Source organism: Phyllostomus discolor, chromosome 12 (assembly GCF_004126475.2).
Source record: "Phyllostomus discolor isolate MPI-MPIP mPhyDis1 chromosome 12, mPhyDis1.pri.v3, whole genome shotgun sequence".
Taxonomy (NCBI): domain Eukaryota; kingdom Metazoa; phylum Chordata; class Mammalia; order Chiroptera; family Phyllostomidae; genus Phyllostomus; species Phyllostomus discolor.
In genome coordinates this window covers 63,355,935-63,369,026 of record NC_040914.2, presented here as the reverse complement: position 1 = coordinate 63,369,026, position 13,092 = coordinate 63,355,935, and the positions used below count along the sequence as shown (strand labels likewise).

The 13,092-nt window shown below is 49.3% G+C and overlaps 1 protein-coding gene across 1 annotated transcript in view; it reads right to left on the bottom strand.

Annotated features, from left to right (window-relative positions):
- The window catches only part of ZFHX3 (zinc finger homeobox 3), a 242,686-nt gene that overhangs the window by 92,772 nt on the left and 136,822 nt on the right, over positions 1-13,092 (bottom strand). The window contains exon 4 of the mRNA XM_036012117.1: positions 3,617-3,848. Coding sequence (XP_035868010.1) covers positions 3,617-3,848 — 232 coding nt within the window. The remainder of the gene's footprint in view (positions 1-3,616; positions 3,849-13,092) is intronic.

The following is a 13,092-nucleotide window of genomic DNA, read 5'->3' as shown; positions in this document are numbered from 1 at the left end:
TTTGTGTAAAACTTTCTGAAATGTGAACAACAGAGGAAAAAGGAAAAGAAGGAGAAGAGAACACCAATATTTAATTAGATGACATCAGCACACCAGAACTGAAAACTCCAGACGACACAACCTTTTATACAGGGTGGGGCAAAAGTGGATTCACAGTTGTTCATATGGAAAGTAATACAACAACTAATAAATAATAATACAAGAATAAACTCTGTGTTTCTCATACTCAACTGTAAACCTACTTCTGCCCCATCCTGTAGGCAGCTCAGAGCCCGAACAGGCAGGGCTCCCAGAGGCGCCCAAAGCCCCCCCGAACTTTCTTAGGCTGCAGGAATGACTCTTCTCGCTGAAGATGAAGGTTCTGATCCTACATTTGAGAGGAGAAAACGGGATATTTTATAAAATCTGTGTTGACAAAAACTGAAGTTGATGACCTTCGATGTCCACCAACTCCACAATATCCCTTTTCCTGAAGTCATTCTTTTTAGGTTTTACAAGCCAATCCCCTGGAAGAGGGGGCACTTAGACAGGATATATTTCAAGATGGGTTTTCTTAAAAGGGGTTTCCAAACCAGCACCACATTCCGGTTAATGTCAGCATAAATATTACCCAATAATCTGTCCCTTTTGTCATTAGTAAAGAGTACAAATTTAGCCGGCGTGGATGACAGGGAGGCGGGCAGAGAGCAAAACATGACTCCAGGCCAACGACAATACAAAAGGATTTTGAAATACAGAGAGGAAGTCTATCATCTCTACTGAAGTTGCTCATACACTTCGCGGTGGGGGGGGACTGTAATACGCATTACATGAGAGAACCCCAGAAGGCAATGGTGTAAGGAAGCAATTCCAGAGCGCACTGCATAAATAGAAGTGTTACATTATGAAACAGGGCACTGTTTGTTCCAGTTCACGGGCCCTGGGTGGAATGGCAGCTGTACACTATTTAGTTTGGGGCACCTCGTTAATAAAACGGGGATTCTGAGCAGAGTGGAGGAAAGAATTGAGAGGGGGAGGGGCAAGCTTTTAACAGAAGATGAAAACAATGACGTATGCAGAGCTGGCAAAAAAAAACCATTAAAAAAAAACCATGAAATAAATAGGTCTGCGTACAGTGTAGAGGAAGGAGAATCCTGTGAAATGACTCGACAGTGGAATAACGGGGCATGGCAGGAACAAACACAGGCCAAACGCCCCAGTGGAGGCCCCACAGCCAGATGGCACAGTGGTCTCCGTCTTTGGGCACAGATATGTCCGTGGGTACCAGGCCCCATCCCTTCCTTGCTCCTAAGAGCATCCACAAGCAGAGAGGAGGGGTCAGATATGAGGCAGACCCCTTGGGCTAAGGCATCTAGGCTTTAACCAAAAGAGGCATTTGATGACAAAAATTACTCTGGTATCGAACAGCACTTTTCTGAAAAAATGACTCATACTGACTCAGGATGACTGGCCTTTCCAGTGACATGCAACCTCAGCTACACCAGGGGGAGGAAGACACGCTCAGATGTGGGTACCGCTGGTCCCTGGGGAAATTCTTACCCACGTGGAGAAGGGAGCAAAGAGAGAGCAGGCTGATGGGGACAGAAGCGAGCGGCACAGGGGTCTGGAGGGGCCCGGGAGGGATGCCTCCAGGAGGAGCCGAAGCTCCAGCACAACCGATATGGTGGAGCCTTCAGGGATCAGAAGTCACCTGCTCTGGAGGAGGGTTAGCCATGAATTAATCAGAGGTGCCCAGAAAAACAGGAAAAACAAAAAGTTGTACAAGAAGGTAAATGAAATTAGAAAACTCTACACGGCTCCGCTGTGATTAATATTTATAGAGCTGGCATAATGAAAACACTGAATATTAATAAAACCCCAAACTATTATTTAATCATACTGGAAGATGGAGGAAGGCGAAGACTGAGCATTCAGGGAGCTGGGGAGTGTGGGGGAATGAGTGCGGTGGGGGCCACGGGGGTGCGTGGGTGGGTGTGCACACGTGTGGGTGTGCGCATGTGTGTGTGTACGGAGTGTTGTCTGTGCAGGTGGTCTGTGGATGGGGAGCATGTGAGTGGGCACACGTGTGTGCATTTATTGCAAGGCATACCAGTGAAATCACCATCTTCCAGAGTAGAAAGCCAAGAGACATTTCACACTTTAAAAAAAAAAGTAGTAATAGAAGCATGTTAATATATATATGGAAATAAATAATGAAAGAAATAACGAAATCTTGAAAGCCATTGCTCTGAGGAAGGGGATGAGGGTAGGTTGTGCCATTTTTCATAAAGTTTATGTAATATCTGCCTTTAAAAGCTATAAAAATGTGAAACTTGGTAACATTAATATCAAAACCCCCAGATAGCCATGCCGGCTCCATGGCTGAGAGGGTGCTGCGGGTGATGGAGGGATGAAGAATGGCCCCAAGGCCTGTCCAGCCTGACCAGGCCACTCAACAACGTGCCATCAACAGAAGGAAGCCTGGAGCAGGACGTCGTGAGCTCAGCGTCTCTGAGGTGGAACCAGTGAGAACCCCAGGAAGCTGCTTAAAAGACGTGTGGCAACGCCAGGAGATGAGAGCTTCAGTGGGCTGGGAGCCATGGGCCAGGGCCAGGGCCTAAGGCCCAGCGACACTGGCATGTGGGGTGGCCTGAGGGCGGCCAAGAGAAGCAGGAAGAGAAGGGAGGAACACCTAAAAGATGTCAAAGACCACAGGCGGCAAAGAGTAAGGCCCAGCAGGTAGCCACTGGGTTGGCTAAGTCCAAGGTCAAGGGTGACCTCTCAAGGGTGGTTTGATGATGGGAGGAAGCAGGCCATGGCGGCATGAGGCGTAGCTGGAGATGGCCAATACAGAGTGCACTTTCAAGAATCTTGAAGATTCTGCTGGAGACAGAGAGTGGGACGCAGGATTAAGGAAGAGCTTTTGTTTCATTGCCTTTCATGAGGCAGGCGACTGACCTACGCTTCTGAGTTGAGACAAAGGGACTGGAAGATTGAAAAAATATGGAGAGGGGCGATTCTGCCAAGGGAGGTTGCCAAGGGAGTGAGAGTCAGAGAGGAGAGGAAGGCAGGCAGAGAAAAAGGTGGCTGTGGCTGAGACAACAGGACGGGAGGCAGGAGCTGGGCGAGTTCCCCCTGGAAGGTCTGGACTGTGAAGTAGCAGGCAGTGCCGAGTCACAGAACAACTGGAGTCACTCTCAAATACCATTATAACGTCTACGGCAAGTACTTGTTTGGGTCCTATCTGAAGTTATTTCTTACAGACCAGACTTGAGGCCATGAACAGCCCATTCTTAATACCGAGCAAGACGTAATGTACCATTTGCTTTCTGTCAATCTGAACCAAATACTGAATCTGGAGTACTGACTAGAGGAATTTGGGGGTGGGAACAGAACAGCTGGTGGCCGGCTCCCTGAACAGTGAATTGTGATACTTGAAGAAAAGTGGTACTAAGTTCCTTTAAAAAAACAAACAAAAGGCAACAATCCATGCATGCTCCTTCTGGAATACAATGGCCGCCTGTGAGGTCAGCAGTGGACACCAGGGTCAGCTGCACCAAACCAAAAACCTCAGGAGGCCCCACAGAGTCAACATCTGGGCCCAGCCTGGGCCTCCCATGCCTGTGAGGCCACTCACCTGGGTCCGTGGAGGGGCACCTGCGGATTGTGAAGATCTGCCCCAGGTCCTCATCCTCCTCTGGAAGGCCCTTCTGCAGCCGCTGCAGCTTGCGCAGGCTCTCGCTGCGCTGGTGCTTCATGGAGCGCACGTGCTGGATGAGGTTCAGCTTGGCCTTGGTGGAGTAGTTGCACAGGACGCAGTGGTAGTAGCAGCTCTCACCTTCCACGCCACTCTCGTGCTGCTGCAGGTGCTGTGGGGTGAAGAACAGGGACACACCATGGGTAAGCCACTGGGAGCTCACGGCCATGAGCCCACCCTGTCCTGGTTGCAGCCCGGTAAGATTTCTTAAAAGTTTGTCTTGTGCCATCCCCCAACCCCCTGTCCCCTTCTCCAGCAGCTCTCTGAGGACAAGTAGCAATCTGATTCTTGGCACCTCAGCTCCCAGGCATCCCCTCCCCGATGGCTTTTCACAGTGCTGAAAATGCCGATGGACTGGCCCTTTCCCATACTACCGGTTTTCCTGGCACAGTTATTAAAGGTTCCCCTTTCCCTCTCCAAAGCATCCTGCCTTATCGAGATCAGGGGTCAGCAAACTACAGCCTGCAGTTCAAACCTAGCCTGCTGACTGTTTTTGTAAATAAAGTTTTAATAGAACACAGCCACATACATGATGCAAATTGTCTATGGCTGCTTTCAAAACACCACAGGCTGAATAGTTGCAACAAAGCCTGCATGTCCTGCAAAGCCTAAAATATAACTAGCTGGCTCTTCACAGAAACAGCCAAACCTGGCTTTAGGCAATAGTCTATATGGTCACCCGGCCTGTAGAGAAAGAACCCTACCTAGTTTAGTAACACAGATCCCAGGAAGATGACTCAAGTTTTTGTATTTAGAACAGCAATTTATTAGGAGAACCCAAAATTAGGTTTTTCCCTGGATTTAAAAAAACATGACAGAAACAGAAATCTCTCCCAACTAGTTCCCTGTCAACGTCTCAAGGTCATTTGGCTCAGCGCACAGACAGTCAAAGTTACAATCCATGTTGTGTGGGTGTGGACACAGTGCCCTGAGTCCAGCACACGGGAGCCCGGGAGCTGGCAGGAGGCAGGCGCACACAGGAGTAAAGCTGCAGGAGCGAGAACAGAAGAGGTCATGGGAACAGTCAGCAGACCCCAGACTTCTGTGGCCAAGTGAAGACAGAGATTTTCCAAGGACAAAACTGACAACCTTCTCATGTCTCTTTGAGAACTTAAAGAAGCTACAGACCCTTTTCACCAACAGTTAGGGAAGAAACAAGTTCATAGTACAGAAAGGCCACCTCCTGCGCTTCAAGTGGCCCGCATTCTGGGAGGAGGGAATTTTGCCACTGGGTGCACATAAAGCAGGGGAAACGATTCCAAAAAGCTTAAGTGACTGACCCAAGGTAACCCAGCTAGTCTGTGGAAGAGAGAGAACTACTACCTGACTCTTGGCATTCTTTTGAAGAGGAAATTCAGATAATGTAAGTGCTTAATGTGTTCGTGTTATTACCTGTCCTTCCCTCTCTCTCCTCGCCCACAGCCCCACCCGCAGGCCCCGGAGCCCGGTCCCAGCTGCCACACAGAGCGCACAGCAAATGCCTCTCCAGTGCCGCGTGCCACGCCCTCCTCTCTGACCCGCACCGCACTATTCAATGCCCATGCCCTGACGGCTGCTGCTGGTCCTGCCTGGATATGTTCTTGTCCAGAGTATAATAACAGACCCCAAGAAAGCAGAACAATTAGAATGTCCTGCACTGCGCCCAATACCGAAAATACCACGGTGGCTCTACCAGCACTTCCTATCGACCGACAGGGCTCTGAGGCTCGTCTGCTCATATACGCATGTCCAACACGCACTGAAAAATGCAGAAATTCCAGAAGCCTGTCTGCACCTTACTGGAAGAGGAAACACGAATGCGCCAAGGCTGTGTTGTAGAAAAATCACGGGGGTGAGGAGGGAGGCCGCGGCCCTCAGTCACGGAAACTGGCTACACGAGTCCTCAGGTGGGAATGTGACGGGCTCCACAGGCACCGATAGTGAAAATCGCCTTTCCCTGAAAATGGGTGCGTCAACCCCGGGCAGTGCAGGCCCGTGGCACTTCGGACAGCTCCACCAGCAGGAGCAGTTCTAGAGCCACTTCACAGCCAGAAGGAGTTTAAAGAACTAGTGAGCTCCATGTTAACTGTTAAGGAAATTACAACTCGAAATAGAAAGCTACTTTTCTTGAGATAAATTGGAGCTGGTTTTTCTTATTATGGTTTACCACCCATTTGCCTCCTCGGAGACAAGGCTCCTCACAGAGTATCTCAGGAGGATGAACCTCACCCAAGCAGTGTGTTCCGGAGGCTACACCCCTCCCTCCCGGGAGAAGGAGGGTCTGGGGCACTAGATACAAAGGAGAGATGAGCACGCCCATTGCCATGCTCCATGGCCTGTCTCCCGGGCACCTCAAAAGCCAAAAATGAACCAGGATGTTCAGCAAAGGTTTGGGCTTGGGATCCAGGGGCAGCAATCTTGTACGAGAGACAAGAACTGCTGTCCTAGGTCACTGAGAATTACATGTATTAAAGCTTCGACAGAAACTGACTGAATAAAAGATACCTGGGGAAATAAGCATGGAATCCAAAGCAGCAAGTTCTATCAAGGGACGGCGGCGATATCATAAACTATGAAATCAGAGCAAGAATCATTAAAGCCTTCTCCCCAATTCCCATTACCTTCCCATGAAACAGGATTTCCTTGCAATAAGGCGCGGGATCATAAACATAAAATTTTAATATGGATGTGAGCGTTCTTTCGGAAACGGCTGGGCTCTCCAGTCTCAGGGCAGGAGAGAGGATGCCATGGCCAAAAAGAAATGGATGGACGTTGAGAAGTCAAATGTCTCTTATCCCAAAATCCACGGGCTCCTGGGAGATGCTGCTACATAAATCCTAACTGAAATAAGTACCACCCTGGGGACTCTGCTTTAAAAATACCTGGTATGATGAAGACGCTCCAAAACCATCCTACACTTACACTCACACTCACCGTAGTAAATGGCACTCTCTTGTGCCACCAGGAATTCTGTTCTGCTACTTGAGAGCCATGTGGGAGGGGAAATGGGCACACGCCACCGACGGTGGAGAAAGGAATGACAGGAAGCAAGGCAGACAGCCATGGCCTCTCCTGCTGATCCCAGCCTGGGGAACATTTAGGGTCCTCTCTTTTAGAGACTTGCACAAAAGCTTCCTTCAAAATTCCAAGCTTCCTTTTTGCACTTCAAGCTCCTTTTCCAACACACACACACACACACACACACACACACACACACACCCCCAGAACAAACTATTTCTCAGTTGCTAGGAAACACCTGCTTATAAAGGTGACATATCCCAGACCAAACTTCTGCTCACAGCCGGAGTCTCCTGAAGTCGGCCACATGTGACAGATCCTATTTTCACCGCATTTTGGAAGTTTGCACTTGGTGTTGCTCAGGCTGTCCGACCTGGTGCAAACAGAGACCCTAAGCTAGCAGCAGGGGCCTGACCTCCGTCACCTTCTCCACACCATCTGGTCACTTCCCAGGCTGTGAGGGGGTCAACGTCCCGACCCTTTTGCCCAGATGCCCTCTGCCTCCCAAGTGTCACTGGCCCCATCCCCAGAATTCCACCCTTGGAACGGGCCTAATAAGCAGCAGCAGGAGGGGGCGGGGCTGGAGAGGCCTACAAGGACTCCACCGGGGCAAGCCAGTCAGCCAAGGACATGCTCTCCCTGCAGAAGAGAGATGTTTTCATTTGGAAAAGGAGGGAGAATAATTTGTTCCTGACCCAGCTAATTAGAATACCCTCAATTGGGATCACAATGTATTTAATTAAATTCACTGTAATATATGAAGAATCCACCAAGGCACAAATCCCAGAGGAGCCTCAATAAAGGAACTGCCTGCTTTCAGAGTTCTTGCTCTCCTGGCCAGACAGGAAATGTTTCTCCCATGCAGCACATCCTCCCGCCCCACGCTCTCGCCCTGTCTCAGAGCTGTCCCGTCCTCCAGGAGGGAGACCCAGACTTTGTTTGCCTTTTTCTGTCTTTACTCTGTGTTCATGATTTCTATTTGCTCACCTCTGTCAAGCTGGGTGTACGGTTTAAAAAGAAAACAAATGACAACTTCACCTGCGGTCAGTGTGCTCTAAGGTGGGTGTGCTACTTTGGACCCAAAGAAAACTGGCTGCCGAATGCAATGGGCAGGTTCTGGGTGGATTCTAAATGTCTACATACAGGGGTGTCCAACTTTCTGGCGTCTCTGGGCCACACTGGGAGAAGAAGAGTTGTCTTAGGCTGCACATTACATACATTGCGACATGTAATCACACAAAAAAATCTCATAATATTTTCACTAAATTTACGGCTTTGTGTTAGGCTGTATTCATAGCCATCCTGAACCACATGTGGCCCGAGGGCCGAGGGTTGGACACCTCTGGACTCTACAACGCAGCAGACACTACACACACACACACACACACACACACACAGAATACGCCCCACCCTAAGGGCTCAGCCTGCAGATGATTAAAGCAGCGGCCGTGGTGACTTGGAGGATGTGCCAAGGAACACTGAGGAGGAGCGGGGCGTCCCTTTGGCTGGTAAACCAATGTGAGAAGAACTGGCTGGACCAGTGAAAATTACTGCTTACCAAAAAGCTAGCATCAAATTTAAAATAGAGCTGCCTTATGACACAGTGATTCCACTTCTGGGAATATATCCCAAGAACCTTCAAAACACTAATGTCAAAGAATACAAGCACCCCTATGCTCACTGCAGCATTATCTACAATTGCCAAGATTTGGAAGCAGCCCAAGTGCCCACCAGTAGATGAGTGGGTACAAAAGCTGTGGTACATTTACACAATGGAATAATACACAGCGGTAAGAGAGAAGGAACTCCTACCTTCTGTGACAGCATGGATGGACCTGGAGGGAATTATGCTAAGTGCAATAAGCCAGTCAGAGAAAGACAAGTGCCATATGATACCACTCATATGTGGAACCTAATAAACAAAATAAAGTAACAAAGAACACAGAAACAGACTCACAGATACAGAGAGCAGACTGACAGCTGGCAGAGTGAAGGGGGTGGGTGGGTGAAAAGTTGAAGGGATTAGCAAAGGAAAAGAACTCAGACACAAGCAGCAGTATGGTGATTATTAGAGGGAAAGGGATGTGGGGGAGGTAGGAGGTAAAGGGGGGATAAATGGTGATGGAAGGAGACTTGCGGTGGCGAACACACAACACCTTATACAGATGTTGTATTATAGAACTGTTCACCTGAAATCTATACAATTTTACTAACTAATGTCACCCCCAAAGGCAATAAAATTTTTTTTAAGTTGGCACCTTCCTGCAAACTAATATGAGGAAGCATGGCCAACGAGCAAATCAAGACCGGTAGATCAACCCGCCTAAAGGAGAGTGGCGGCGGGGGTCCACCCGAACGCACGCAGTCCCACCAGCCTCCCCCAACTCCCTTCAGTCAGCCTCAGGGTTTCCTCGGTTCTCCCCAAGCTCACTGGCTGGTTTAAAAAGTGCCTGTTAGGTGAACTGCAATGTACAGTCCTTCCCACCGAAAGAAACTGCTACACTTGGCAATGGGATTTACCTTCTGAAAGCTCAAACAAGTCCAATGACCAATAAGAAGCAAATAAGTACCCAGTCTGATTCATAAATAGAAACAGAAAAGGAGCCCGATAATCTCCAACTTCTCCAAATTACCATGGTGCCGCAGAGCACAGGCTGCCCTCGCCGCCAGCGATGAGGAACTTGACTTACACACCTGAGCTGGTCGGCACCCTGTGCTGGGAATGACCACAGACCTTCTCCCGCACCCCGTTCTCATCATGTTGGAGCCATGCATTTTTGAAAATGCTGGTCCCATCTCGATTTAGCTCAAAGGTGACACTCCTGTGCTCCCGACATGGAGACTCCTGACATCTCTTGTCTTCACTCCTGGGCCTGCTTCCAGGGGAAGGACTCGGAAAAGAAAGGCCCTTGCTGCAACAAGAGGTGCCTCCCATAATGAACCTGGCACGCACGGCCAAGAACCAAAAGCAGATTAATAATTAAAAGAGAAAGGAAAGGAAGAACGCCAGCCACATTACTTTGTGGGACTCTACACCCCATTAATATGTTACGCTTGTTCACCGTGGCCAATGCCTGAAAGTCAAACAGACGAAAAGAGGGCTCTTGTTAGAAAATAATTCATCGTGAAAATCAAAAAAATGTGTTCCTGTTCCTTGTTTCCCAGGAAAACTAACCAACTTCTGTCAGAGGACATCGATTTCTATAAATCTGGAGGGGCCCCAACTCCCTCCTCCTCCCCCACAAAAGGAAACTTCTAACATCTGGTTCTTCATGCATGGAATGTAAAATATTGATCAGGGTTTGTCCAAACCTCCTCTTTAAAGCAGAGATGGACAAAGCACATTCTGATGCACACACACACACACACACACACACACACAGGACGCACAAAACTTCTTGGGGAGTAACACCTGTTGATGGAAGCGCGCGCACACTCACACCTCCCACCACACTTGTCGGTGCACACAGCGTAACTCTATTCCAAGAGCAGATGCAACAGCGATGCTCTTTGATGGGGTAAAGCGGCTCCCAGGCGTCTCTGCAAGCAAACGGGCTGCCACAGGGGACACCCGACATCCCTCTGAGAACAGAGAAGCCCTCCCGCCCTGTGGACATCCAGAAAGGCTCCCTGGAGACACCGGTCAGGGCCTGGACTCGCATCCAGGCAAGGGCAGGTGGAAGGGCCTCTCAGTTCATAAAAGGAAAGTGCCTGATGGGGGAGGCCACGGCTGCCTGGCGCCTTTCTCCGGAGGGAAAGCCTGGGAACCGCAGCACGCGGTTCCAGCAAGGCCTCCGGCTTCTGCCTTCAGGGTGAGGACTACGAAAAACCTCACGAACAACACTTCCAGTGAGAAGGAACGTGAAGATGAGGGTCAAGAGCAAGTTTGCTAATTCCCCACATCATAAGGTGAAATAAGGAAGAAGCGAATGTTTAATCGACCATCATTTCCATGGATAGCATTTACTGCTGAGGCAGCACCTTCTCCCACTTAATCTCATTACAGACCCACAAGGTGAGTAGCTCTCAGCTCCTGTCCTTGGAGGAACCCAAAGCTCAGAGAGGTCAGATGACTCCCCCAAGATCTCGGGGAGTGTGGAAGACACAGGACTGGAACCTGGGGCTGGATGCCAAGTCCGCAGCAGTCCAGCTGTGCCGTGCTGACGGCAGAGGCGATCTGGGGATGCCTCCCCAGATCCTGCTACTCACCTTGAATGCAGAAAAAAGGAATTGTTTTGGGCATAACACCCAAACCAGGCATGAGGGCGGTGAATTTTTTAATCAGGGGTTTGTGTTACAGAGTTAATTTTTTAATCGGAGGTTGTGTTGCAGTTCCAAATTTAATGTCACATTTCTTAGGAAGGCTTCCAGAAAGTCAACCTAAATATATATGTATTTTCAGTTTAATGCTGGCTTTTCACCCACGCATGCCCTCATCCTCGGCACATGCTAATTTAGTCCTGTTTCACTGTAGGAGCCTAGCAGATGCCAGAAGACAGAAGCCCCGACCATGATTTACAAGAGAAAGAAAGTGAAAGGAAATGAAAACATTCGTTCGTTCCCTTAGATCAATCCATTTGTGTTGCTCTAACCTATTTTCTGGTTTCTAGGCCAGGCTCCTTGCGCCCCGGATCCAGCCATGGTTGTTGGCTCTCAGGATCTAAGCTCCACGGCTGAAGTCAAGACCTCCCAGCCCCGTATCTGTTCCCTCCTGTGAATGACATTCCCCGACTCAAGAGTCTCAGTATGAGTGTTCCCTTGAGAGAAGCAGAGTAAGTTCCGGGAGGAAAAGTGACAGCATAAATCTGCAACTATCTATACGTTGTATCTGCCTTGGCTTTGAATCTTTTCCAGAAAACTCCAAATACGGACTCTTGTGGAATGTTGATGCATGCACGTAATGGATCTCATCCCCCTCTGTCAGGAAAACTCCGGAAGGGAGCGGAAGTTCAGGAATGGAGGAAGAGGCCCACCAGAGCATGAGGTCGCAAGCCAAATGATGGTAAAATAAGCATCTACTTATGCAGCTGGGAAGCCGAGGGAGGTATTTGGGTGCATAAAACAACAAAGTGAGTCGCACGAGGCCTGACCGCCTCCAGGAGTGACCCAAACCTCCCAGGACCTGGCAGCACCTTCCCTAGGATCCTGCACTGACAATGGTGCCGTCTTCACTCACTGAGACGCACTTTTTCCCCAGCTCTCAGCTGCAGGCCTTTCCAGCTCGCCTCACACAAAAGTACAGGCTGAGTACACACGCTACTCTAGACTGTCCGCACTCAACTCCACGGCACACTGTCGCCCCGATGGCGGGTTAGGTGCACTCTGGATTAACACAGCCCCGGGGAACACCTTCTCTCGGGCTCTCACTCCTTGTGCCTCCTCGCTTGGGCAAGTTGTATGCACTGCTGGGCCTCGGTTTCCTCATCTGCAATACTGGACAATAACAGAGGCTCCTTATAAGCACCACTGGGAAGATTCACTGAGATAATTCCTATAAAGTGCTTATTACACTGCCAGGTGCACTCTCAGCCCATATAATAAATAAGCTTGGTATCACTGTCATTTTTTTTTTTCAAATTGCTTAAGCTCTGGGATTAGGGATGGAAAGGAACATCTACTAAACTTACCCATTTCCTTCCTCATAACCATTTTCCACACCCACCTCCAAGGCCCAAACAGGAATTCCTGGTCGACAGTAAGGGAACCATGATCTACAGAGACGTGACAGAGGAAGGGTCCTGAGCACGCACTGGGCTTGCTTCTTTCTTAAGGGCGCTTCACCTTTAGGGCACTTGCCCAAGGCCTGGACTCACACCACAAGCCCATGTCCTTCCCACAAAACTGTATTTGTTTACTGGGTCTTTCTGCGCATCAGGGCACCAACGTAAAGAAAATCAAGGCCCCACGTTTTTCATTGTGTCTGCCAACATTCTGGGTGAGGGCCAGGAAAGGAAAGAGAACGCCGGTGAAATGGGTGGCAGACACCTCCCTTATCCCCCAAACTCACACCGGAGGGCTTGCTTATTTGTATCTCTCATCCCCATGACAGTCAACGCAGCAGAAAAAATACTCGCCTGGTGGTCAAAACAGGTGCATTACTTCATCTGTAAAGTGGAGATGTTTATACTCGCCCTGTCTTCCTCGGAGGCAATTTAAAAACCACATGAGAAAACACACGTGAAACTCCTTTGGAAGATGTGGAGGAGTGCCCAAATATTTGGCACAGTCATCATCTTTCCACCTTGAGCCCAGATTGTATCTCCTCACTTCTGATTGGCAGGTGCGACACTGTGGGCTCGGTTGGTGATGCAGTGGCGTTCCTGCTCCATGGTTCCCGACCTTGGGCATGCATCAGAAAC